The sequence below is a fragment of the Protopterus annectens genome, chromosome 8.part0 (genome assembly GCF_019279795.1).
Source record: "Protopterus annectens isolate FY-2018-M chromosome 8.part0, PAN1.0, whole genome shotgun sequence".
NCBI lineage: Eukaryota > Metazoa > Chordata > Ceratodontiformes > Protopteridae > Protopterus > Protopterus annectens.
Window position 1 is genome coordinate 1,965,585,248 of NC_056741.1, and position 25,881 is coordinate 1,965,611,128.

General features: G+C 43.6%; 1 protein-coding gene across 1 annotated transcript in view; it reads right to left on the reverse strand.

Annotated features, from left to right (window-relative positions):
- Positions 1–25,881, reverse strand: part of AP1G1 (adaptor related protein complex 1 subunit gamma 1) — a 4,036,072-nt gene that overhangs the window by 2,989,591 nt on the left and 1,020,600 nt on the right. Inside the window, exon 7 of the mRNA XM_044079548.1 lies at positions 18,573–18,649. Coding sequence (XP_043935483.1) covers positions 18,573–18,649 — 77 coding nt within the window. The remainder of the gene's footprint in view (positions 1–18,572; positions 18,650–25,881) is intronic.

Sequence of the window (25,881 nt, forward strand, 5' to 3'; positions counted from 1 at the left end):
AATATCTGAGTTGGCGATGAACATCTAGGCAATGCAATTTTTGTTCCGCCCTGTCAGAATAATTGGGAAAAAATACTGGAAGATCAATGGATTGGTTTAAATTTGTCTTAAAAGCAACCTTGGGCAAAAAGGACGGATTAGTTCTCAAAGATGCTCTGTCCTTGTGGAAGACCAAGTAAGGGGGACAAACACAGAGAGCATGAAGTTCAGACACCCTTCTAGCCGAAGTAATAGCGACTAGAGTGTCTTCCAAGAGAGAAATTTTAACGAGCATGTAGCAGCCGGTTCAAAAGGGGGAAGTATTAAGGATGCCAGCACTAAATTTAGATCCCACTGCGGTGGAGGATCCCTAACAGGGAGTTTAGGTAGGAAGATCCCTCTGAGAAAGGCTTTGCAAAGTTTGAGAGACATAATGTTCTGGTCTGCAAATTCGACATGAAAATTCGAGATTGCTGCCAGCTGGACTTTAACTGTGGAAGAAGAAGAACCAGAGTGAAAAATTTCAGCTAGGAAGTCCAAAACTGACGGAATAGGGGCAGTAAAGGGATCTATGTTCTTAGACCTTGCCCAAAAGGAAAAACGTTGCCATTTGTTAGAGTAAACCCTTCTGGTAGAGGACTTTAGAGAAGCTACTATGATATCCCTAACGGGATTAGAGATCATAGGAAGCCTGGCTAAGGAAGGAAGTGGAGCAACCAAGCAGTGAGGTTGAGGGAACGAATGGACCGGTGCAGCTGACCCGACTGGTGGGTCAGAAGATCTGGAACTGGGTCCAGATGCCAAGGCTGCACTAAGAGATGTCGATGAAGGAACGGGAACCAAATTTGTCGAGGCCAGTAAGGAGCAATGAGAATCAGCTTGGCACTCAAGTCAGTAGCTTTCTGAAGCACTTGAGGAATCAACGGAAAAGGGGGAAAAGCATAAAAAAAGTCCCCGGGGCCAATCCTGGGTTAGAGCGTCTCTGGGGGGATGGCCTGGAAGTGGAAAAAGAGAGAAGAAGTCTGGGCATTTGCTGTTTTGGGGTGCAGCAAAAAGGTCGCAGCAAGGAGGGCCTCACTTCTGAAAAATCTCTTCCGCTATAGATTGTTTGAGAGACCACTCGTGAGGCATGAGTATAGCTCTGCTCAACCTGTCCGCTATGATGTTGGTTTTCCCGGGGATATGTGTTGCTATCAGAAACCGCTGAGAGGAGATCGCCCATTGCCAAAGTCTGAGAGCTTCTCGACACAGAGGATAGGACTTGGTCCCACCCTGTTTGTTGATGTACCATACTACGGACATGTTGTCCGTGTGAACTGTGATAGTTCCTAAAGGAAGAAAGTCGTTGAGGGCTTGCAACGTTAAAAGCACTGCTCTCATCTCCAGGACATTTATATGCAGGTGGTATTCGAACGGTTGCCACGTGCCATGGACCATCCTGCCCTGATAATGCCCCCCACCCGATCAGGGAGGCATCCGAAGTGACCGTGGCTACTGGGGCCGGGGGGGCAAATGGTCTGCCCTGATGGACTAGGTGGGAAGAAATCCACCAGGATAGGTGGCTCTTGCAGATCTGTGTGACAAGGATCTTGTGACGCATGGGCAACTGCTGGAAGGACCATTGGGTAAACAACATCCACTGTAGGAGATGCATGTAGAAGCGGGCCAGAGGAAGAAGTGTGATGGCAGCTGCCATTAGGCCTAACACTTTCAGGACCAACCTGGCTTGTACCTTTTTGCTGAATAGGATGATCCGAACATGATTTTGGATATCCAGGATTCTTTGATTTGTTAGATTTGCTGACATCCGAGTAGTGTCTAGATCTGCGCCTATAAAGGTAATAGATTGGCAAGGCGATAAGGAAGACTTTTCGAAGTTGACAGAAATACCTAACTGGCTGCAGAGACGTAGAGTGTAATCCCTGGCCTGGAGAAGTTGATGCCTGGTGGTGGCTGTGAGGAGCCAGTCGTCTAGGTATGGAAACACCTGGAATCCCTGACGTCTCAGGTGAGCCGTGACCACTGCCATGCATTTGGTGAACACTCTGGGGGCTGTGGTGAGACCAAAGGGCAGGGCTCTGAATTGAAAATGACTGGTCCCCAGCCGAAAGCGGAGAAACCTTCTGGAGCGTCTGTGGATTTTTATGTGATAGTACGCATCCTGAAGGTCTATAGAGCACATCCAGTTGTCTTTGTCCAGAAAGGGCAAAATCGATTGAAGTGTGACCATCCGAAAACTTGTCTTTTTGACAGACTTGTTTAGTCTGCTGAGGTCTAATATTGGTCTCCAGTCTCCTGTCTTTTTGGGGACCAAAAAGAACCTTGAGTAGATTCCGGATTCAAAATGGCCTGCTGGAACTGGCTGGATGGCCCTTTTCTCTAGAAGTTTTGAAACTTCTAGCTTAGCAATTTCCCTTAGACCGGGTGGAACGTCTGGAAGGGATCCTTTTTGAGGGAAAGGGCTTTTCTCAAAAGGTATTTTGTAACCCTCGGATATTCCACACCAGAAATCGTACCACAGGTCAATGTTGTAGCAAAATAAATCCACCGGAAATAGTTGTATCCACGAAAGTATTTAATAAAAATACAGCAGTTTCAAACGTTAAGCGCTTTCACTAGACGCAGCTAGCTTCATCAGAACGGTTAAAACAGCTGTTACCTCCTCATTTTTAAATAACAAAACGCGCCAAGAAGTCTAAGAGCTAAAATACCATATTTAAAGGCACATACACTTAATAGATGATATCTTACATAAATATATTCTACATACATTCTATTTAGTAACTCTCTATTGTACTAAAAATTTTTGTGTGACTATTAAACACTGAATCAAATTTAGTTTGAATAACACAATAAAATCAATGCAGGTACTTGTAGTAAATGTACCTAACTATGGTCAATAAAAATGTACTAGTGTTCAATTTATATTCAATTGATATTCAACATCAAAAGGGGCTTGATGGTAAAATAATCATTAATGCCCGGTTTTTTATTGGCATCTGTTAGAATTTGCCAGTATAACTCTCTAAAGGCAAGGTAATTCTTAGTATTACCACCTCTAGGGTTATCCTTTACTATCTCTAAAATGGCAAATTCAAATACATGATCATTTCCTTCAGTTAAGACGTGCCTAGCAAGTGCATTCTTAGTGTCTTGCTTTTTTATACAATACAGGTGGGAGTATATCCGTTGTCTAAGATGTCTTTCAGTCTTGCCCACATAAAAAGATGGGCAGACTGTGCATAAAGCGATGTATACTAGCATCTTAGATTTGCAGTTGCCCTTAACAGGGTAAATTCTGGTACTGTTCTCATTGCCCAATCTTATTGTATTCTTAATACAAATACTACTGCACTGTCTGCACATCCCACATCTCAATGTGTGTGTGCTCTCATATGATTTCAAATTGCCACCTTTTCAAGTATTCTCTTACGTTAGATCCCATTTTATTCACAAATTTGGGTTCTGTCCCTAATATCACAGCTACATCTGGGTCATTCAATAAAAGGTGCCAATTGTTAATTAAAATATTCTTAATATATTGACTATAAGGGCCAAACTCTAAAATACAAGCTCTGTGAAATGTAATTGCTTTAACTACTGGGACATCCTGATTTATGTCCTGCTTATCCAAATTCATAGTGTCAGCCACAGTACTGAATGTACTGCACGACCCTAAAAGAGGTTTATATTTTACACCCCATTGACTTATGACATATGCTGAGATGTCCACCATCAAATCATTGTCATATCCTCTATCTAAAAATAATGATGTGATGTAATCAATTTCTTTGATCATGTCAATGTAATTAGAACACATTCTAACTGCCCTGACGCACTGTCCTTTGTATATGTTTCTCTTCATCTTTCTTGGATGGTAACTATTAAAGTCCACATAAGAATTAGTAAATGTGTCCTTTCTATACACTGTGGATTTCAATGTATCCCCCTCAACTGTAATCAGAGTGTCCAAATATGGCACTCCATTTTTATTAACCAATGATGTAAATTTTAAGAAATTAGTACTACTGTTAATATAATTGATAAATCCCTCATACGACTCTAGGTTCCCTTCCCATAAAATATATATGTCATATAGGAAAATATGGTATTTTAGCTCTTAGACTTCTTGGCGCGTTTTGTTATTTAAAAATGAGGAGGTAACAGCTGTTTTAACCGTTCTGATGAAGCTAGCTGCGTCTAGTGAAAGCGCTTAACGTTTGAAACTGCTGTATTTTTATTAAATACTTTCGTGGATACAACTATTTCCGGTGGATTTATTTTGCTACAACATTGACCTGTGGTACGATTTCTGGTGTGGAGTATACGGAGAGTTGTTGGTGTTGTTCCACACGGGAGGTACATTGTTCAGTTGTTGCTTATGGATTCGTTACACAGTTCTTCAGCTGGCGCTTCCCCTTCACATGGCAATGAAATCGCAGACCTCAGGGCGGAGGTTTCGGCTTTGAGAGGTGATGTCGCTAGGATGCTGGAAATGTTTAGCAAGATTCCCGGAACAGTTTTCGCTCAGAAGGAATCGCCTTCTGCACACACTAAAGGTACTGTAGCTCTTAATCTTTTGCGTGATAAGGAACTGCCTGACAACAATACCGTTAGTAAACGGCTTGACAGTATACCGGACACTTCATCTCCGGGCATTCCAAATGGTCAAATTTTCAAGCCTACACCTTGTGTAGATATTGACTTACCCACTCTCAACTTTCGTGAACATGACAAGACTGCCTTGACTGATTTTACTTTTGATTTTTCATTTGGTAACTTGACCGAGGAAGCAAAACGGATCGGCACCAAACCCAAACAATCCCACAATGTTCGGACATATGCTAATGCTACTGGACAAACAAACAAGTGTATTGGGACTAGTGGGTTGAATGTCTCTGTCATGAAGCATCACAATCTGAAGGATTTCCTTGGTCAAGAGTGCAAATTTGACAACGACCGGTGGGAGACTAACACTGATGTACACAAAAATGAAAGAGGGACTTTAAAAGACATGATTTTTTTGTTTGGGAAGAAAATTAACAGTATAAATGCTGTTAAATTAGACAACGCTTATTTAAAACATTGTCTTTACTTGAATATTGTTCCTATGGGGTTAAGGTTTTTTAAAATACCCCAAGGTATTGATATAAATATTGAAGTTGAAACAGAATTTAATTCTATGTTTGACAATTTTGGGTTTCAGTTTATGAAACTTTTGATCAAGCACAATGATGTGAAATTGTGCAAACTTTTACTTGAGGTAGAGAATTTAAACAACCTTATTATTAAGGATTTAGCCTTTCCCCAATGGGAGAATCTGTATAATAAACAATTCTTGTCTGCTGATAGTAGAGCAAAAAGTGCTTTCGATAGGAAGTATAAGAAATTAAACAGGGACAGAGAACAGTATAGGAGAAATACATGTTACAGATGGGATTATAGAAGGTACGACACAAAGAATTTGACTACTGTTGATTATGGACAGGAAAATAGTAGGGACGAAAATGATGATAAGTTTTTTCACGGACCCGGGGAAAGAAATCAGGGGAAATGGAAAAAAGTAGGAAAGTGGAAAAAGAAATGGTAATTATGACGGATGATAGGAACAGTGTTTCTATCCCCTTTGTTGAACCTGGCATTGTGACTAATAATGCAGTTAATGAATATAAAAGTTTCAAAATATACAATTTTAGTAGTTTGAAATTAAGGACAACACATTTTGATCTTTTAGCCAAGGGATTTAACTTTATTCCAACCCCAAAATTCAATCTAAGTAGACAATATATTAGAATTTAAGAAATATACCAGGAAATTAAATTTGGCACTCATGTTCGGCAATAAAGAGGAGAATGACCAAGGATGTACTGGTAGCATGCTGGGGTTAAAAAAGCCTAGTTCTTTCATCCCGATATGCCATCCTAGTGTACAATTATATGATCAAGTAGTCACTAATGAGATTTACAGACTTCATAAGCACAAAAATAAGTGTCATAGTAAGCAGAATTTAACATTCGAAGAGAGGAACACCTTACTGGAATTACAAAAGGACAGAAATGTACGCATTATGAAACCTGACAAAGGAGGCGGCATAGTTATATTTGACACCATTAGTTACAATGCCAACATCCTGGATATTTTACATCATTCAGGTAATTACACTACTTCCTCAATTAATGAGGTAAATATTGCGTACCATAGAATAGATATGTACCTAGAAGAATACCTTTTGGAACATCGTATTTCAGAGGAAATGTATAGGTATATGACAGTTGAACACCCTGTTTTAGCTACCATCATTGGGATACCTAAGGTACACAAAAATCAGGAGAATCCACCTTTTCGTCCCATTATTTCAGGAAGTAGGTCCAAAACGTTCCCAATAGGTGTGGTAATTGACACGCTATTGAAGCCTATTTATAAGGAAGTGAAACATCTGGTTAAGGATTCTTGGGAATTTCTTTCACATTACCCTACACATAAGTACCATCATGATATTTTATTCAGTACTATAGATGTGGTTGATCTATTCAGTTCTATCCCTATGGATGAAGGCATTGAAGCTTTTTCCAACAGTCTGAGAAAACATACAACTATGTCTTGGGACAGAATTTCACTATTGGCTGAGCTTATGAGTATTATTCTAGATAATAACTTTATTTTCCATGAAGGAAATATTCAGGCAGACCAGGGGTGGCTATGGGAGGCTTGTGCCCCCATACGCCAACCTGGTCATGCTGACTGGGAAGAACTTCATGTACTGATTGGGATTTATCAATTCCCTTGTACACTATTCTAGGTTCCTTGATGACATATATATTTTATGGGAAGGAACCTAGAGTGATGAGGATTTATCAATTATATTAACAGTAGTACTAATTTCTTAAAATTTACATCATTGGTTAATAAAAATGGAGTGCCATATTTGGACACTCTGATTACAGTTGAGGGGGATACATTGAAATCCACAGTGTATAGAAAGGACACATTTACTAATTCTTATGTGGACTTTAATAGTTACCATCCAAGAAAGATGAAGAGAAACATATACAAAGGACAGTCGTCAGGGCAGTTAGAATGTGTTCTAATTACATTGACATGATCAAAGAAATTGATTACATCACATCATTATTTTTAGATAGAGGATATGACAATGATTTGATGGTGGACATCTCAGCATATGTCATAAGTCAATGGGGTGTAAAATATAAACCTCTTTTAGGGTCGTGCAGTACATTCAGTACTGTGGCTGACACTATGAATTTGGATAAGCAGGACATAAATCAGGATGTCCCAGTAGTTAAAGCAATTACATTTCACAGAGCTTGTATTTTAGAGTTTGGCCCTTATAGTCAATATATTAAGAATATTTTAATTAACAATTGGCACCTTTTATTGAATGACCCAGATGTAGCTGTGATATTAGGGACAGAACCCAAATTTGTGAATAAAATGGGATCTAACGAGAGAATACTTGAAAAGGTGGCAATTTGAAATCATATGAGAGCACACACACATTGAGATGTGGGATGTGCAGACAGTGCAGTAGTATTTGTATTAAGAATACAATAAGATTGGGCAATGAGAACAGTACCAGAATTTACCCTGTTAGGCAACTGCAAATCTAAGATGCTAGTATACAGCTTTATGCACAGTCTGCCCATCTTTTATGTGGGCAAGACTGAAAGACATCTTAGACAACGGATATACTCCCACCTGTATTGTATAAAAAGCAAGACACTAAGAATGCACTTGCTAGCACGTCTTAACTGAAGGAAATGATCATGTATTTGAATTTGCCATTTTAGAGATAGTAAAGGATAACCCTAGAGGTGGTAATACTAAGAATTACCTTGCCTTTAGAGTTATACTGGCAAATTCTAACAGATGCCAATAAAACCGGGCATTAATGATTATTTTACCATCAAGCCCTTTGATGTTGAATATCAATTGAATATAAATTGAACACTAGTACATTTTTATTGACCATAGTTAGGTACATTTACTACAAGTACCTGCATTGATTTTATTGTGTTATTCAAACTAAATTTGATTCAGTGTTTAATAGTCACACAAAAATTTTTAGTACAATAGAGAGTTACTAAATAGAATGTATGTAGAATATATTTATGTAAGATATCATCTATTAAGTGTATGTGCCTTTAAATATGGTATTTTAGCTCTTAGACTTCTTGGCGCGTTTTGTTATTTAAAAATGAGGAGGTAACAGCTGTTTTAACCGTTCTGATGAAGCTAGCTGCGTCTAGTGAAAGCGCTTAACGTTTGAAACTGCTGTATTTTTATTAAATACTTTCGTGGATACAACTATTTCCGGTGGATTTATTTTGCTACAACATTGACCTGTGGTACGATTTCTGGTGTGGAGTATACGGAGAGTTGTTGGTGTTGTTCCACACGGGAGGTACATTGTTCAGTTGTAACCCTCGGATATGATTGGCTGTACCCATTTGTCTTGAGAAAGGGAAAGCCAGGCTTCTGGATACAGTGACAATCTCCCCCACGACTGCCTCCAAGGGTGGGCAGTCGGGCAACACCTCAGGGATGCTGGAAGGGCTTGTCAGAGAGAGGCTCTCTGCTGCCCTGGTTCTGCGGAGCCCCTCTGCCCCTAGGGTGGCATCTGTTATTACCCCCTCTGCCTCTGGGGGTAAACTGACCACGTGCGTCAGGCGTGACTCCTTGAGATTTTCGGAACCACATTTTCCCTCCCTTCTGACCTTTGGGGCAAGGCCTTGAAGGGGTGGAGAAACGGACTCCTACGGCAGAAAAAGTCTTGCCGTCTTGCTCGCACCTGGTCAAAGTGTCCTTCACCTGAGGTCCAAACAAAGTTGTCCCATCGAAGGGAGAGTTTGTGAAGGACGCCTTAAAGGGGTCTGCAAAATTGCAAAGTCGCATCCAGGACTGACGTCTGAGAGCCACTCCTGTACCTGCAGCTCTACTCGCTCCATCGGCTGCATAAGAAATGAGACGCATGGAGGAGTTAGTTATGGAATTTAGGATTCCCAGCTGAGAGGCAGTCTTCTTTTGAGCCCCAGCAGCTGACGGATCCTGTACCACCTCACCCAATTCCTTGAGGATATCTCTTTGAAGTCCGGTGAAGTGACATAGATAATTCAGCGAACGCATAGCAAAGGTCGCGGAGGAAAATATCCGCTTACCATACCTGTCCATGGTCCTAGACTCCTTGTAAGGAGGATGGACCGGTACAGAAGGATCTGCAAGTTCCTTTTTGGTGGCGGCCGCCACCACCATGGCATCAACCGGGATACCTTTGGTGAGAAACTGTTTTTCAGTGGAGGCCGTGATAAATTTAGAAGGCCTCCTGGGGACTGGTTCCACAGAATCAGGAGATGCCCACGCCTTTCGAGCTATCACGTCCATGAGGGGGTCGAAAGGCGGAGAAACCCAGGAGGTAGAGAGTCGAGATCCAAAAGCCTCCAGGTATACCGACTCATCCTCGGAGAGGTTAATGGAGGGCCAGTTCCCCCTCTGTTTCAGGAGTTCAACAATGTCTGAAAAGGAGACATCCTCAGAGGGGGATCTTGGGGACCCCTCCAACTCATCTAAGTCGGTATCTGATGTCGTAGACTCAGGGGAGTCTAAATGCTTCCTCTTGCAAGTCCTCTTACGCGGGGGTTCCCCTGAAGGATCAGGAGAAACCTCGGAAGAGGAAGGTATTCCCAATGGGGAAACCTGGGGCGATGGATCTCTGGGTCCGGGAGCAAGAGAGTGGGAAGAGATATCTACAGGCACTGAAGAGGGAGGAGCTAAAGGGACCGAATGTTGACTCAGCTCGGGGGCTAGTACACTCATCACCTCGAAGGCTCCCCTCCCGGGGAGGACCGAGAGCTCCCGCTCCGAGGAAACAGGAATCCCTTGCCCCACCGAAAGGGAAGGCTCTGAAGCAGATGTCGGTGCAGAGCTTACCAAAGCCGAAGCTCCGAGGGGGAGAACGGGGTCGGACAAGGGTCCGATGCCACTCGCCCCCTCGGAACCGACAAGGGAAGCCCGACGACCTGATCCCTCCAAGGACGGTCTCAAGGAGGAGATAGGAGTCGAAGACGACGGAGCCGAAAGGAGTGGTATCAGCTCCGACACACCAACAGTCACAGTTCCAATAAGCTCCGGCTCAGAGCTCTGAAGGAGAGTCGAAGGAGGAATTTCTGGAGGGTGTGGAATAGCGGTAGTCTGCTGAGACGGGCTATGAAGTATCTGGGCCAGTGCCTGTGATTTCAGCAGTCTACTCACCACTCTCTCCAAGTCATGGTCTGAGAGTCTGGAAGACCTTGAGGATCGGCTCCGATGGCTCCGCTCCAAAAATAAAGGAGAGGGCGGGGGCGAATGAATAGACTCCAGCGACGGAGATCTGGATCTCTTTCTCGACGGAGCCATCGGAGCCAAAGAACCTTCGGTTCCAGTTGGAGCCGACACAGGCATGGAAGCAAGAGTATCGGCGCCAAACCTTCAGAGAAGGAAGGATCGGCTCCAGCCGGAGCCGATCTCGACTCCGAGGGAGTCGGAGCCAAGGCTGAAGGCTTGGACACTGAAGCCTGGGCCTTGGGAGGCTTTGAGGGCTTCCCCGAGCCGGTCTTAGCCAGGGAGCTCTCAGGCTTTAATAAGCCCCTGAGAATAAGTTTATTTCTATGTTCCTGCAGGACTCTCTGGCTGAAGGAGTGGCAAATAGCACAGGAGTCCTGCAGGTGTAGAGGTCCCAGGCAACAAATACAAGAAGTGTGACCGTCTGTCAGAGACATCTTCTGACAGCACGAGTCACACTTCTTGAAGCCTGAGACCCTAGCCTCTTTAGACATGACTGAGTACCTAATCACACACACACACTCAGTCCAAAAATTAAACTAGATTAACAAAACCAAGTACAGGGAAAAAACACACAGACACACCCAAACCCCGACAGGAAAAATATAGGAGGGGTAAAGACCTAAGGCCCGACTACCAAAAATATGAATAAAGGGAACGGGACACTAACAGGAAAAGGGCTAAGTGAATCGGGAAGTTAAAGTAATATATATATATATATATATATATATATATATATATATATATATATATATATATATATATATATATATATATATATAAATATAAAGTACTGGGGTGGACTAAAGTCTCAGAAAAAAAGGTAGAAAAATTCACTTAGCAGGAGCTGGTAAAAAGTTACCTCATGAGCGAAGCGGCAAACGAGATCTAGGTAATCTCCGCCTTGCATCATGGGATATGGGGCTGCCTCGAGCTGGTGGAAGAGACTCGAGCTTAGCAAGTGCCGAATCGGAGCCGAGGATCGGCTCCGAACCCATCCAGCAAGAATGAAGGCGAGATTGACAACTTAACATGCAGTATATTTTTGTAGGGCTGTTACTTGACTTAGAGGTTGAGAAAAGTGGCAAATATATGTAATATATGGAGGACGGGGAGTTGGGAGAGCCTTTGGAGTACAGTTAGTTTTGTATAGGGAGAGAGAGGGGAAGGTCTTAAGGATATGCTGGGAAAGATAGGAAGTGGAGGGGTAGATAGGGTGGGAGGGGTAGAATAGTTAGGTATACAGGAAATGATATGGAGGGTGGGAGCGGGGCTACACCTGGAAAGGTGCAGAAAAACTATCCGTAAGATGCTTCAAATTTCAGGGGAAGTTTATGCCAGATTAATAAGAAAAAAAGTATGGGCAGTTCTAATAAATGAGTAAGGTTTATGTGGATTGGGGGCTTTGGAGGTGAACCAATGGTATGCAGATAAAGCCTTTTGACAATGGCCTTTAAAGGACATAAAACATAGTTAAAATGCGTGTAGGAGTGGATAAACTAAGAGGAAAAGCAGGGCAGGAAGTGGTAGTTGGCATTCATGATAACATGCTCACCACAGGGAACTGTTCCAGAAAATATAATCAGTGTTTTAAACAAAAACAGCTTACAAAAATAAATTGTCCATTATAACTGAAAGAAGTTAAATGTACATTTAGTATAAATTCTTTGCAGGAGGAATAACACTTTGAGAGTTGGGACCAGCTTTTCAATATGGAGCAATGTTTCTGCACCGTGCACTGGGTTACCAGCTAGTTGCTTGGTTGGGGAGAGAGCTAAAAAACAAAGAGGTGAGAAAGGACATAGAAGTGTTATAAAATCATGCAGGAGGGAGAAAGAGAAACTGTTAGAAAATACAACACCGACAAAGCACACTAACACATATGGTAGAGTACTTGATACTAGATACAGGACAATATATATGTATGTGTGCATTGTGTGTCTACACACACAAATAACCTTTTTTTTTTTGCAGGAGGAACAGCTAGGCCCTTCAAAGAGAAGAAAAAAATATAAAGGAAGTAGTTCAAAGGTGAACTAGAAGAAAAAGCCTGAAAAATAAAATTTTTTAATTAGCTGACAAAAAACAGCACTGAATTGAAGAGACCACATCACATCTTAACCATTCAAGAGAAATAAAATCAGAGGTATTCATTTGACAGAGGGGAATTACAGACAGGGGGAGGAGCATGAGCCTTGGATCCAAAAGTCTAAAGCTACAGACATCGGATCCCATATACCCCTCAAATGAGGAAAAATGGAAGAGACTACGTTGGAGAATTAGTTTTTTCTATCTTGGAGAGAAAAGAAAAAAAAAAGAATACAAAAATTAAAACAGAGCAAAAAATAAATAAATAAATACAATGCAAAAAAGTGAGAAGGAACTAAGGGCTACTGCACACAGTGTAAATTAATGAAAAGTATCCACTGCAACAGCATACATTTTGTCAACAGTAAAGATCGCCTACTTGCAACCATCTTAAGTATCATCACAGGCACCCCCTTCCTGGTGAATGCAAAAGTACAGTTTTGTACCTACCATAAATGTAGATGTCCGATAGGTATGCATCTGCAGTCATCACATATCGGTTTGTCCTGCCTCAGGCAGCCCTTCGGTCGGACAGATTCCAAAGTCTGGGTCCGGCGTCGGCTGATGTCGCACTTTCCTCGACGTCAGAGCGCCTGGGGTATAAAAGCATCAGCCGACGCCATCTTCCTCAGTTTTTCTTGCCCCAGATGCCAGGTGCCCTCTAAGGAAGGCTAAATTTGAAGAGATGCATTTAAAAATCCAAACATGCACAATAATATAAAAACAAATACACCATAATAGATCACCCCAGCTAGCTATTAGAGGGGTAAATACCCAAGAAATACCACAGAGGAGAAGGAGGGAGGTTAAACCTGACTGCAGATGCATACCTATCGGACATCAACATTTATGGTAGGTACAAAACTGTACTATGTCCTTCAAGGATGCATCTGCAGTCATCACATATGGGTAGAATACCATAGCCAATCTGGGGGTGGAGGAACTATGTAAAGGATGGTGTAGCTAAAATGCCCTGCAGGACTGCCGTAGCAAAGCCTGCTCTAGATCTGGAATATAAAGGTAAATTGTAATGCTTGGCAAATGTATGCACGGAGCTCCATGTAGCAGCTTCTAAAATGTCCTTGGTAGCCACCCCTCTTAAGAAGGCTGTGGAGGTGGCTGTGGCTCTCGTGGAATGAGGTCTAATGTTAGCTGGCACAGGTTTTCTATGAAAGGAGTAACAAAAACGAATGCAATTCCCTATCCATTTTGAAATTGTCTGTTTGGAAATTGCTTTTCCTTGTGTACCAGCAGCATCCAACAGCTGGTCAGTTTTTCTGTAACCTTTAGTTCTGTCCAAGTAGTAGCGCAACTGTCTGTGTATGTCCAGAGTGTGCAGAAGTTTCTCCCCTTTGTTTTGTGGATTTGGGAAGAAGGTAGGCAAGCGAATAACTTGATATAATGAAACCCTGGATACCACCCCTTTGGCATAAATGTAGGATTGGTTCTTAGTGAAACTCTGTCCTGATGAAAAATAAGAAATGGCTGTACTGCCATAAGGGCCTGTAACTCAGATACTCTTCTTGCTGAGGTTATGGCCAGAAGGAAAGCAGTCTTCCAAGACAGGAACTGTAGTTCTGCAGATGCTGCTGGTTCAAAGGGAGGCAGTGTTAGTTTTTCCAACACGAAGTTAAGGTCCCAAGTAGGTAGAGGTGGTTTCCTTGGAGGATTGATGTTTTTGATTCCTCTTAGAAACTGTCTTAGGAGAGGATGAAAGAAGACAGGCGGATCAGTACTGTACTCTGCTGAAATTGCTGAAGCATGAATTTTAATGGAAGAGTAAGACAGACCATTGTGTAACATTTCTGCCAAGTATTCCAGGATATGTGCCATGTTCATCACTGTCGCATCTAGGCCCTTTGTGGTGTTCCAAATGTGAAATCTTTTCCATTTTGCTGAATATGCCTTTCTTGTGGAAGGCCAGCGAGCTTCCATAATAATATCTTTCACTCTCTGGGATAGCTTGTCCTGAGGAGGAGTCAAGGTATTTTCCAGGCTGTTAGTTGCAAGGTTTTCAGGTTGGAATGCAGAGTTTTGTAATTGTGCTGTGTCAGCAGAAGTGGCCATAGAGGAAGAGGCCATGGTTTCGTACGTGACATGTTCTTTAACAGTGGGTACTAGTGCTGTCTTGGCCAGTCCGGAGCTATCAGAATCACTTTCGGCTGCTCTGTCCTGATCTTCAGCAAAACCTTGGTCATTAATGGGAGAGGTGGAAATGCATACACTGTTAGAGTTCTCCAGCTGAAAGAGAGGGCATCCACTTTCCATGCTTGTGGGTGGTATGTCCTTGAGCAGAATTTCTCCAGTTGATGATTGTGGGGGGAGGCAAAAAGATCCAAGTCCGGCCTCCCCAATGATTGTGTTATCTGTACAAAGATGTCTGGGTGCAGCATCCATTCGTGTGCATCCATGATATTTCTGCTTAAGCTGTCCGCCAGTATATTGTCTTTCCCTGGCACAAACTGGGATTGTAGCTGTATATTGAGTTTCAAGGAAAGTTCCCACAGATTCATTGCCAGCCTGCAAAGAGGATAGAAATGGGTGCCTCCTTGCTTGTTTATGTACCACATAACCGTGGTGTTGTCTGTCCTTATTAGCAGATGGCCATGATGCAGAAAGGGTTTGAAGGCTTCGACTGCATGTATCACTGCCAGCATTTCCTTTTGATTAATGTGCATGCGTAGCTCTTTTTGTGACCATAGACCTTGAATGCATCTGCCCTCCATGTGTGCTCCCCATCCGTGGTCTGAAGAGTCTGTTGTAATGGTTTGGCTGGCTATTGGTTTGCTGAAAGACAGACCCCTGTTTGACTGGCTTGCTTGAGCCCACCACAGAAATTCCTTTTGAAGGCATGGAATGAGTGGTATCAAAGTTTCCAGGTTGTGACTGTGCTGAGTCCATAAACTCCTTAGGTACCATTGTAGCTTCCTCATATGTAGTCTTGCTTGCGGAATCAGAAGGATGCAAGAAGCCATGTAACCCAGGGCCTGCAGGATTTTCCTTGCAGTCAGCTGGGTTTGTCTTGTCAGATTTTTGAAGTAATCTGGTAGTTGACTTTGTTTTTCTTCTGTGAGGAAGGTCATTTGGGTGGTAGTATCTAGATCTGCACCCAGAAAGGTTATTCTTTGGGATGGAAAAAGTCTTGATTTGTGAAAGCTGGCTGTATATCCCAAGGCCTGAAGAAGGTGAATGGCATAATTCAAGTGTTTTACCAAAGTTTGTTGGCTGTCCGCTTGTATAAGGCAGTCGTCCAGATATGGGTATATTTGAATCCCCTGAAGTCTGCAGTGTGCAATTACTGATGCCAGGCATTTCGTGAATACTCTGGGCGCAGTAGACAAGCCAAAGGGCAATGCTGAGAATTGATAATGCTCTGAACCTGCAAGAAATCTGAGGTGTCTTCTGCAACTTTGTCTGATAGGGACATGCAGGTATGCCTCCTTGAGGTCTAGAGTTACCAGCCAAGACCCCTTGCCCAGCATGGGAAGGAGCTGCTGTAGAGTCAGCATTTTGAACTTTGGCACAATGAGATAAGTATTCAGTGCGGACAAGTTGAGAATAGGCCTCCATTGATTTTCTTTTCTTGGAACAAGGAATAGTCTGGAATAAAATCCTTGGCCTTGTTCTGAGAGAGGAACCTTTTCTATAGCTTTCATTTGCATTAAGCTGGAAATTTGTTTCAAAGCCTCTGCCCTTTGATTCGGTGGCAGGTCTGGCATGCCCTTTCTTTTTGGTAATGTGTGGAAATGAAACCAGTATCCTTTGTCTATTATTTGTAGTGTCCATTTGCCCCTTGTAATACTGTGCCAATTTTCTGAAAATAAAGAAAGCTTTTCGCCCAAAGGTGCTTCCAATTGAGCCCTGGTTGGCGGTGTCAAAGTAAAGTCATTGAGCCTGTCCTTGTGCAGCAGTTGAAGGTCCTGCATTACCTCTCTGGTTGGGAGGCTGCCATTGACGTCCTCTGTAGGAGCCTCTAGCTTGCCCTCTACCTCTGGCACGCCTGTTCTTGCCTCTCTGAAACCTCTCTGTGTCTGGAAAGGACCAATTCTTGGAAGGCCAATTCCTGCTGAATCTTGGTGGTTGTACTTGGAGAAAATCTTTGACTGTTTGTACTGATTTTGCCTTTTCTTCAAATTTCTTTAGGACCTCCTGAGCCGTGGAGCCATATAACTTTTGCTTTTCCAGTGGTGCATCCAGCAGCTTTGCTTTAACATGGTCTGGCAGAGATTGTTCCTTCAGCCAAGCATGCCTACGTATGACTGTGCCAGTCATAGCTGACCTACATAAAGTTTCCAATGCATCATAACCACATTGCAAGAAATGGTTGCTAACCTGTTGTGAGTTATGTACCAGATCCTGAAGTGACTTGCGGTCTAGGGGGTCAGGTGAAGACAGTTTTTTATGCAATTCATCTAACAAATACTCTTGGTACTGTATCATATGAAATTGACAATTTAATGCCCTCATAGAAAGAAGTACACACTTTTTTTACCCCATCTCTCTAAAGCTCTGGACTCCCTTTCAGAGGGGAGAGGATTTTTAGCAGTGGCAGCTGCAACCCCTTTAGGGCCCTGGGAAATAGTTTCTGGATCAGCAGAGTGGGCCTTGTAAAGGTAAAGATGTGAGTCCGGGACCCTGTAGTACCTATCGGGTTTGGCAGGAGCCGGAGGGAGAGAATCAGGGGTTGTGCTAGAGTTAGAGTACACATCATCAATGACATTCAAAACAGGAGGAATAGCTAAAGGTCTATGCTGAGGCAAATGTAAAAAGGTCCTTAATCTTTTCCTGGAATCAGAGAATTCCTGGCCCTGCCATTGGAAATGCTCTCTCATGGTGTGTAGTGTCTCCCCAAAGGAAAACTCTTCAGGAGGGGAGGCCGAGGGAATAGATTCCTCTGCATCAGAATCCTCGTAGGCCGAAAAAGCCTCCTCCTGGAGGTCCGATAAAGTAGAGCCATCAGAGGCCTCATCTGAGGAGTGGGGATCAGAGGGCTCAACCCTGGGCCTTTTGCCTGGAGGAGGGTGAGAGCCCCTGTCCGGATGAGGTTGAGAGCCCCTAATTAAGGAGATAAGATCCTCTGCTAAGCTTAGAATCTGTGAACCAGTAGAGGGTCCCTGAGGGATAACCTTGGGGGGCAAAGCTTTTGAAAGTTTAGCAGCCTTAGCCCTGGAGAATGCCTTAATGGACATGGATGCAGGAGGCCTGGCTGCACCACGTGCTGGTGTAGATTTGTCTAAAGGAATGGTGTCGGAAGGTTCCAGGACACCAGTTTCTGTTGGAAATTCAATAACAGACTCAGCCAGAGCCTCCGGGACCGAGGTAGTCAGTTGAGCGGTTTCGGTAATTGGAAGTACCAAGGACTCTGTTTCAGCCGAGACCGAGACACTCGCGGTAGGCCTGGCCGTGGTTTCAGCCGAAACCACGGACCGTGCGTGTCGGTCCTTGTCCTTCCGTTTCTTAACTAAATGAGAAGTCAGAGTCTCCGACGGCATCTTATACGAAAAACTAGCCCCAAAAAATTCCTCTGCAAACTCCGCCCGACGTCTAAGAGTGCGTCGGTTGAAGGAAGCACAGGCTGAACAGGCCGAGACGTCGTGGTCTGGGCCTAGGCAGGGGAGGCAGTAAGAGTGGAAATCCTTATGAGGTATTTGTTTCCCACAAGTTAAACAATTATTAACTTTATCTGACATCGGCTGAGACAAGAAAGAGTCCCCAACGGGGTACTTAACTTTTTGAAGTCTTCGGTAGCTGAATTACAGGAGCTGGCCGACCGGCACTTGCGAACTGCTTCTGGCACCACGCGGCAAGAAAGACTGGGGAAGATGGCGTCGGCTGATGCTTTTATACCCCAGGCGCTCTGACGCTAAGGAAAGTACGACATCAGCCGACGCCGGACCCAGACTTTGGAATCCGGCCGACCGAAGGGCTGCCTGAGGCAGGACAACCCATATGTGATGACTGCAGATGCATCCTTGAAGGACATCAAGCATTTAATTTAGACAGGGTATGCCAGATTACATCTACCAGTACTTCTTAGAAAAGTCATTCCTAAACTAAGTACTGCAACATAAAAATAAAAGCTGTTATAAAATATAAGAGTCAGTCATTAACAGGTAAAAACAATTTAAGAACCCAACACTCTCGTAACACCCACAGAACCCACTTAATACCTTTCTGAAATGCGCTAACATGTCAGGGCTTCTTTCACACATTTCTGTAAGAAGGACAACTGAAGTGTGAAGGACACCTGAAAAAGAACAAAAACAACTCAATAATTACTGTAACAACTTCCATTCAATAATTAACATTACACATTTCCTCTAACCTTTCTTTAGTTCAGCACTACCTTTTTGTACCATGCTTCCTCAATGTACCCTACAATATAAAAGTGCCTTACTTGAATGTAACAATTATGTTAACACTTTTTTTTGTTACACATTTAGTAAGTCCGACAACTTGTCAAAAAGTCAAACCACCAATGAGCTTCACCCAAGTGGCATCAGATTTGACTACCACAATCTAAAACTCTGCTGCTCTTCTTAAGTCACTTAACTGCACAGTATTCACACATTATCCCAAATAAAGGAGCCATTAACAAATGAAATAAATCATGTGAGTATTAGCACATCACACAATGGTCAAAGGTATACATTGCAGTGGGATCACACTTCAGAATTAATTTCACTGCCTTCTCTCACAAGCTTCTTTAAATTTTTAACCAGAGCCCATTCCTTGGTAAGGGTACACCCACTCAACATGAGTTTAAGGGTACTTACTACACTACAGCTGGAAACTACATGACACTAACAGACTACCATTGTTAGGTACTACTTTGAAATCCTACTTACAAGATTAATCACCAGGACCTGATACTGAAATACACTAAAAAACGTATACAGAATGAATGAAAAGCACCCACTGTTTGCTGAAAACTAACTACTACCAAGATTCATTCTAAAAATAAAGGAATATATATATTGTAAAAAGTAATGCTAATGCCAGAATAAGAAATGTAAGGACACTGTGGATTTTCAGAATTAATACTGTTCTCAACTTTCAAGGTAAGGGGTGGGGGAGCACCTGTTACAGAAAGCACTGTAAGATTAGCTATACAGGTGCATACCACATTATTTAACACTTCTAACTTGAGGATGTCTTCGCAGTAGAGTTGCAACTGAACTCCAAGTAACATAATACAAAGGTTCCATGAGAGAAATATGGCTATTATGCAACTGATGCTTAAAACCACAATTACATACAAAAGTGGCACTTCCTAGGTTTTGACATCTCAAACTACAAAACTCACAACAAAAGCATTTCTGCAGGATTGCACCCCATCCCACCCACTGGAACTATTGCACCTGACCACTTTTAACTCCAATATTACTGTATCTTATGGTGAGGAGAAATCTCTGATGAAACACACTAAAAATCTGTGTAAACATGACAGGAATCTCAGATTAGTGATCGCACAGTGGAGTGTCAATTTACTATGGTGCACATTTAAGCCTGTCACTTAAAACAAAACACAGGAAAGAGAAGGTTAAGCAGATGGTAAATTAAAGGATGCACTAAATTTTACAAACTTTCCAAAGGAGCTGCCTCTGGAATTGACACGTAGGCTGCAATAAGATGCACATATGAAACAAGAGTCTACAACACAATCAGCCACAGCCATATGATAAAAGTATGCACCAGAAGCTGCTATCTCTAATGGAATGAACTTTGAATGCATTAGTCAACTGCTAAACCTCTCTGCTGATGGGAGAACTCCAAACCACGGCAAATCAGACAAAAGATGGTCCACCTTCTTAAAATGATGGGCTCTCCTAAATAACAGCTGCATCTCGCAAATAGCCAGCTCTAGTGGCATAGAAGAAAAAGCCAGTGTATGACCAGTGGCACAGCTGGCAAGGAAGGACATGCAGGGTTAAGCAGGATGCACACAGTCAAAATCCATCATAGACATGGCAAGACATTATGGTGTGTGCAGTAAAGATGTCTGCACGTACGGCTGGTGCAGGGCCAAACCAAACCAAATTCAGTACACAAGCGGCCAGCACCAAGAGGTAATCAACACAACACCCAACAATAATAAAGTAGTTTACTTGGATTAGTCCCAGACTGGTTTCGGCAAACCTGCCTTCCTCAATGTGATATATAACAAATTGTTACATATCCCCTTGAGGAAGGCAGGTTTGCCAAAACTGGTCTGGGACTAATCCAAGTAAACTACTTTATTATTTTTGAGTGCTGTGTTGATTACCTATTGGTGCTGGCCGCTTGTGTACTGATTATGGTGCATGTCCCACAGGCAGGATTTTGTCTCAAGGAGCTACCACCTGGTGGTTGCACTAATTAGTAATTTTACAGGGCAGTACACTCCTGGGGGAAGCCACTGTAGGCCCCCTGTGATAACACAGGTAATTTACCCTTTAACTGCGAATGGAGGGGAATTACATCATGTAAAAAAAAAAAACAAATCTTCATTGCTAAAATGCTAGTGAGGGCAAGAGCAGAAGGAAGCCTCATGACTGCCTGCATGGTATCCCCCTCCAAAATGCTTCTGCCAACATGCAATTCTTGGGCAATATTCTAGTGTGGAGAAATCAGTGGATAGAGTCTAATTGGGAGAAGTTTGATGGTTGCTGACACTGGGGCATAAAGTACCTAGAGAAAAAAAAGTTGCATCTAGCAATGGGTACAATACTTAACACAATCTACTTAGTTTATACATCTCTAGAATAAACAGTAAATGGATTAACTGGCTCAGAAACACTAACTTAAGCAAGAGATGAAGATTTGTCTTAAAGGAAACCTGGTACCTCTGAAAAATGAGGTCAGACCATTTATTTACAAGAAAATAAAATTACTTTAACATATTGTAGCAGATCATCTTTTAACAGAATAATGTTGTACTAGCCTTAGCTATATGGTTTATATACTTACAAGGATAACATCGACCCAGCCAGCTTTGCAAAACTTGAGGGGGTCTTCCATGCACTCTAAAGGCTAGGAGATTTTGTACAGCTTCATATAAAAAGCAGTGTGCCAAAAGCTTGACCACTTTCTTGCCCCAAACTATATACAAACCACAACCTGGCAATACGACGGCTACAAAAAGGAGGCTGGAGGAATGGGGCAACTACTGCAACAGGGATTTATTACAACACTTAATATTATGGTCATTTACTTACAAACATCAGTTCACTATTGCAGTCACTTGCAAGCAAAAAAGTGAGACGTGAAGAATCTAGGAGCCAGTGGAGAATGGTGCTAGCAAAACGTGTTCTGCACCTGGGAAAGGAATCCAACTGTAGTGCGTTATAAAAGTACGTACAGAGGACCAAGTTCCTGCCTCTAGAATACTTCTAATCCATCCCTTTCCAGAAAGCCAAAGCCCTGGAGGAATAAGCCTTAACTCTGCCTGGAAGTAGCTTGTTACAGTGACAATAGCAGAGAGAGAGAGCGAAAAAAAAAAAAAACAGCACAACACACCCATCTCAAAACTGTCTGCTTTGACACTGGTTGTCTTTCTCTTTCTCTTTTCTTCATAGGTGACAAACAGCTGATCATTTTTCCAGAACTGAGTTTTGCCTAGAAAGTATCTGATCAGCATTTAGACATCCAGACTATGAAATACTTTCGTCCTCATTTTCAGGTATTGGGAAAAAAAAGACAGATATTAACAGACCAGCAGAAGGTAAACTCTGGGACCACTTTAAACACAAAAGAATTACCTCTCAAGGAAACCCTGTCTTTGTGGAAAAGGAGGTAGGATTGACTCACCATGAAAGAGTTTGCAACTCAAATACTCTCTTGGCAGACGTCAGAGGGATGAGTACAAGAGTCATCCATTTTAAGAACCTCAAATCAGTCCAATGAGTTTGTTCAAATGGGGGGGGGGGGGGGTAAGCTTTTCAATCATAAAAATCAGATGCCAAGGAGGAGCCACCTATTTTCTAAATCACAAATATGTAAAACAGGGGAATCCAGGGGTAGACAAACAGAAATGGTTGACAGAATAATAGTGATGGAAGAATAAGGGCAAAGGACAGTAACTTGTACAAATAAATCGAACCATACGCAGAAACCAATTAAACGAGGCCTTGCTGCAGGAGTAGCACCAACTAGAAAAGCTTTTCCACTTAAACAGGAATCCTTTTCTAGTAGCAGGTGCCTTTAGCCTCCACTACCCTCTGCATGTCCTCAGAATAAAAAGGTAACTAAAATCAACCAAGATTCTATCATCCAGGTAGTCAACTGTAGAGATTTCATGTTCAAATGTATCAAACTCATGCCTTGTTCCATTACATCAGCGTCTGTGGGGAAGCTTGTGGTACTTGCTCTAGACCAGTTTTAAAAGTAGGGAGGGAATCGCTGTTACCCGAGCCAAAAGCGATCACCATCATCTTTGGGGAATCCTTCTGAAGCTTTAGAACCACCATGGATATCAGTGGAAATGGTGTAAAATCATAAAGGAATGTTGCCTTCCATGAGAATGAGAAATCCTGTCTCTTCCATGTCTGCTTGCAGGGGACTCAGAGCAGTTTTTTTCTGTTGGTTCTGACAGGCAGCAATTACATAACCTGTGTTTCTCACAGTAAGATCATCTCTCGGAAGACCTCTGTTGCAGTTTCCATTCATGAGGGGCTGTCCTCGTTCTGTTTAACGTGTATGCTGCAATGCTTTGCTCAGACAGCAAGTATGAAGCCCAAAGAGTCAAAATAAGCAGAGTTGCTACCTCCTAGTCTATCACAGCAAGTCTGCAAAACGGGTAGGAAGAGACGAGCCCCCTCCTCCCATTTTGACCAAGTACATCACTGTGGTTCTGTCAGTGAAAACATGCAGGATACCACAGGTGGTTTAGGGCTTTCAAAGTATTCATTACTGTTAACATCTCTGCTATTTATGTGCATTTCTCATTCTTGTTTGTTCCAAAGACCTTGCATTTTCATCTCCTTTTGGCACAGCTCCCCATGCCAGGTCTGAAGCATCCACTGTGATAGACTGAAGACAAAGCAGAAGGGAGGATGAAAGATCCAGATTCAGAGAGAAAGTATAGTTGTATAAAAGATGCACTTACACAACAGCAGATGTTGAAATTTCACACTGCTGCAGAAACCTTTAGGCTCTATGGGTTATGACCTGCTCAAGACACATGAACAAGGCCAGATGTTAAGTTGTCAATCTCGCCTTCATTCTTGCTGGATGGAGCCGCGATCCTCCTGATCCACGACTACTCACTTGCTTCGAGAAGAAACTTTTTACCGGCAGAGGCAACTATATCCCATGATGCAAGGCCTATATCCCCCCGGATCTCGCTGTCGCTTAGCTTAAAGAGGTCTCCTTGCCCAGTGAGGTAAGTTTTTCTGTTAAATAAGAAAAAAGTAGTTAGGGTTTAATTTCCCTTCAGTGTCAGGTTAGCCTGTTTTTTTTTAGTACCATCCTTTTCCTTCCCTTCCTTTATTTTTTATTATTTTTTTTTATAGTTTTTCAGTTCCCTTGAGTTCCAGGCTAGTCCCCTGTGTTTCCTGTGTGTGTGTGTCTGTGTAGGTGTTAGTTGATTGTTTGTGGTGTGTGTATATCCTGTTAATGTTGAGAGGAAGGCAAAGGAGGCAGAAAGCAGGCTTTGTGAGTGTGACCAGTGCTGTGTCAAAAATGGCATCCCTGACAGTGTGTCACCTGTCTTGTGTCTGCCTGGCACCTGAGCCTTTGCACCTGTCTCCTTCACAATGTGCTTGTGCTCCAGAAAGGAGGAACAAGGAGAAGCTCCTCAAGGCGTCCCTGAAGTTTGTTCTCCTCCTAAGAAGCTCCTCCTAAAAGCAGGCAGAGAAAAGGGCTTAAAGCACCCGAAGGCTCGGCTTCCTGTCTGTCTTCCTGCGGCCCGTTGGCTCGAACGTCTCGGCGACCGCCGATGCTTCTTCTGCCTTGCTTGGCTGGCCAGAGTAAGATACCGGCTGCTCCGGCTCGACTGTACTGACGCAATACCACCAGCTGCTCCAGCTGGGCGAGGCTATCAACGGAGTCCCTCGGCTCCTCGGGGGTTCACGAGTTCAAGGCCGCGGCTCGGATGGCCCCCATGAGATCGGTCCCCGGCCGATACTAAGTATCCACTGGCTCGGGGGCTCCTCAGGAGTCGGGCCTCTTGAGCCCGACGATCTTCGAGCCGAGATCTGTCTCAGAGACTGGTTTGCTGTTGTGGTAAGCAGGGCTGTGAAGTCTCGGTGCTCCATAGCCCGCCATAGCAGACTTAGCCGCCTCAACAGACTCCCAGTTCGCCTCAGAGCTTGAATTCCCTCTCCACCTGGTTGAGCGTTGACTTGGGACAGCGACTGGATTGCGACGAACCGATACGCCTCCGGCCGCCCTATCCGTCATCGGATCTCCTCCTTGAGACTTTCCCTGGAGGGATCCGGGTCGAGTTTCCACTGTCGGCCGTCGGGGCTCCGGGCCTTGGAGGCTGTCGGCTCGGCTCTCCGCTCTTCTCGGCCGACGGCCGCTTTGTCGGGAGCCGACATCTGCCTCTAAGCCTCTCTCTCTCTCGAGCCAGCCTCTGTTTTCTTCTTCTTGGTGTGGGTGTGTTCAGGTCTCGTGGAGGTGGAGAGGATTGAGTGATGAGAGGAGCTGGCCTCTGGTCATGGGTCTGGCTCCTCCTTCTCTCTAGCTCCTCCCTCCAGCCCCCAGCCTCCTCTGCCAGCCCAGGGATCCATCGCCCCAGGTTTTACCATCAGTTTCCTCCCGAGGTTTCTCCTCTCTCTGTAGGTGGACCCTCCTGGGAGGGGTGAACCTCGAAGAGGAAGAGGGCGGTCAGAAACTACACACACTACCCCTACTTATCTACTACTGAGGATTACCCGGTCCCCTGATGAGTGGGAGGTTCTCTCGGAGGATCTCTCTCTCCAACAGACATTCAGACATCCTTGAGCTCTCTCGAGATTGAGAACCATCTGACCAGCCCTCCCTCCGACCCTCTCCCGGGTAGGTGTCTCGCCTTTTCCTCCACGGTGTGGTGGCCTGGTGTTCTCAGCGTGAATCATGCAGGTAGTGGCTCGTAGTGGCTGGCCCAGACCATCAAATCACCAGTCCCCAGGAGACCATCCAAATCCCATCCAAAGGTCGACAAACAGTTCCTGGTGGTGGGTGTCTCTAGATGGGCGGGGCCTAGGCCACCTATGGTGGTGTCCAATAAGGATTCTGGTACTTGAGTATCCTCCTAGCAGATGTTTAAGGATTGGACCTTTGTGGACAGCGGACTGTTCTACCTGTGTCACTTCACCAGGCTTCAGAATTTCTGCAATGATCCTCCAGGGTTCAGCATGTCACAGCTGCTGGGGCACAGCGGCTCATGGAACTCGAGGAACACTGTATCCTTCAGCAGCTTAACTCGTCTGCTGGATATCCTGAAAATGCAGCCCGACCGGAATCCAACAAAGACATATCTTCTGCGTATGCAAGCCTATGCACTGGGTATGCAGG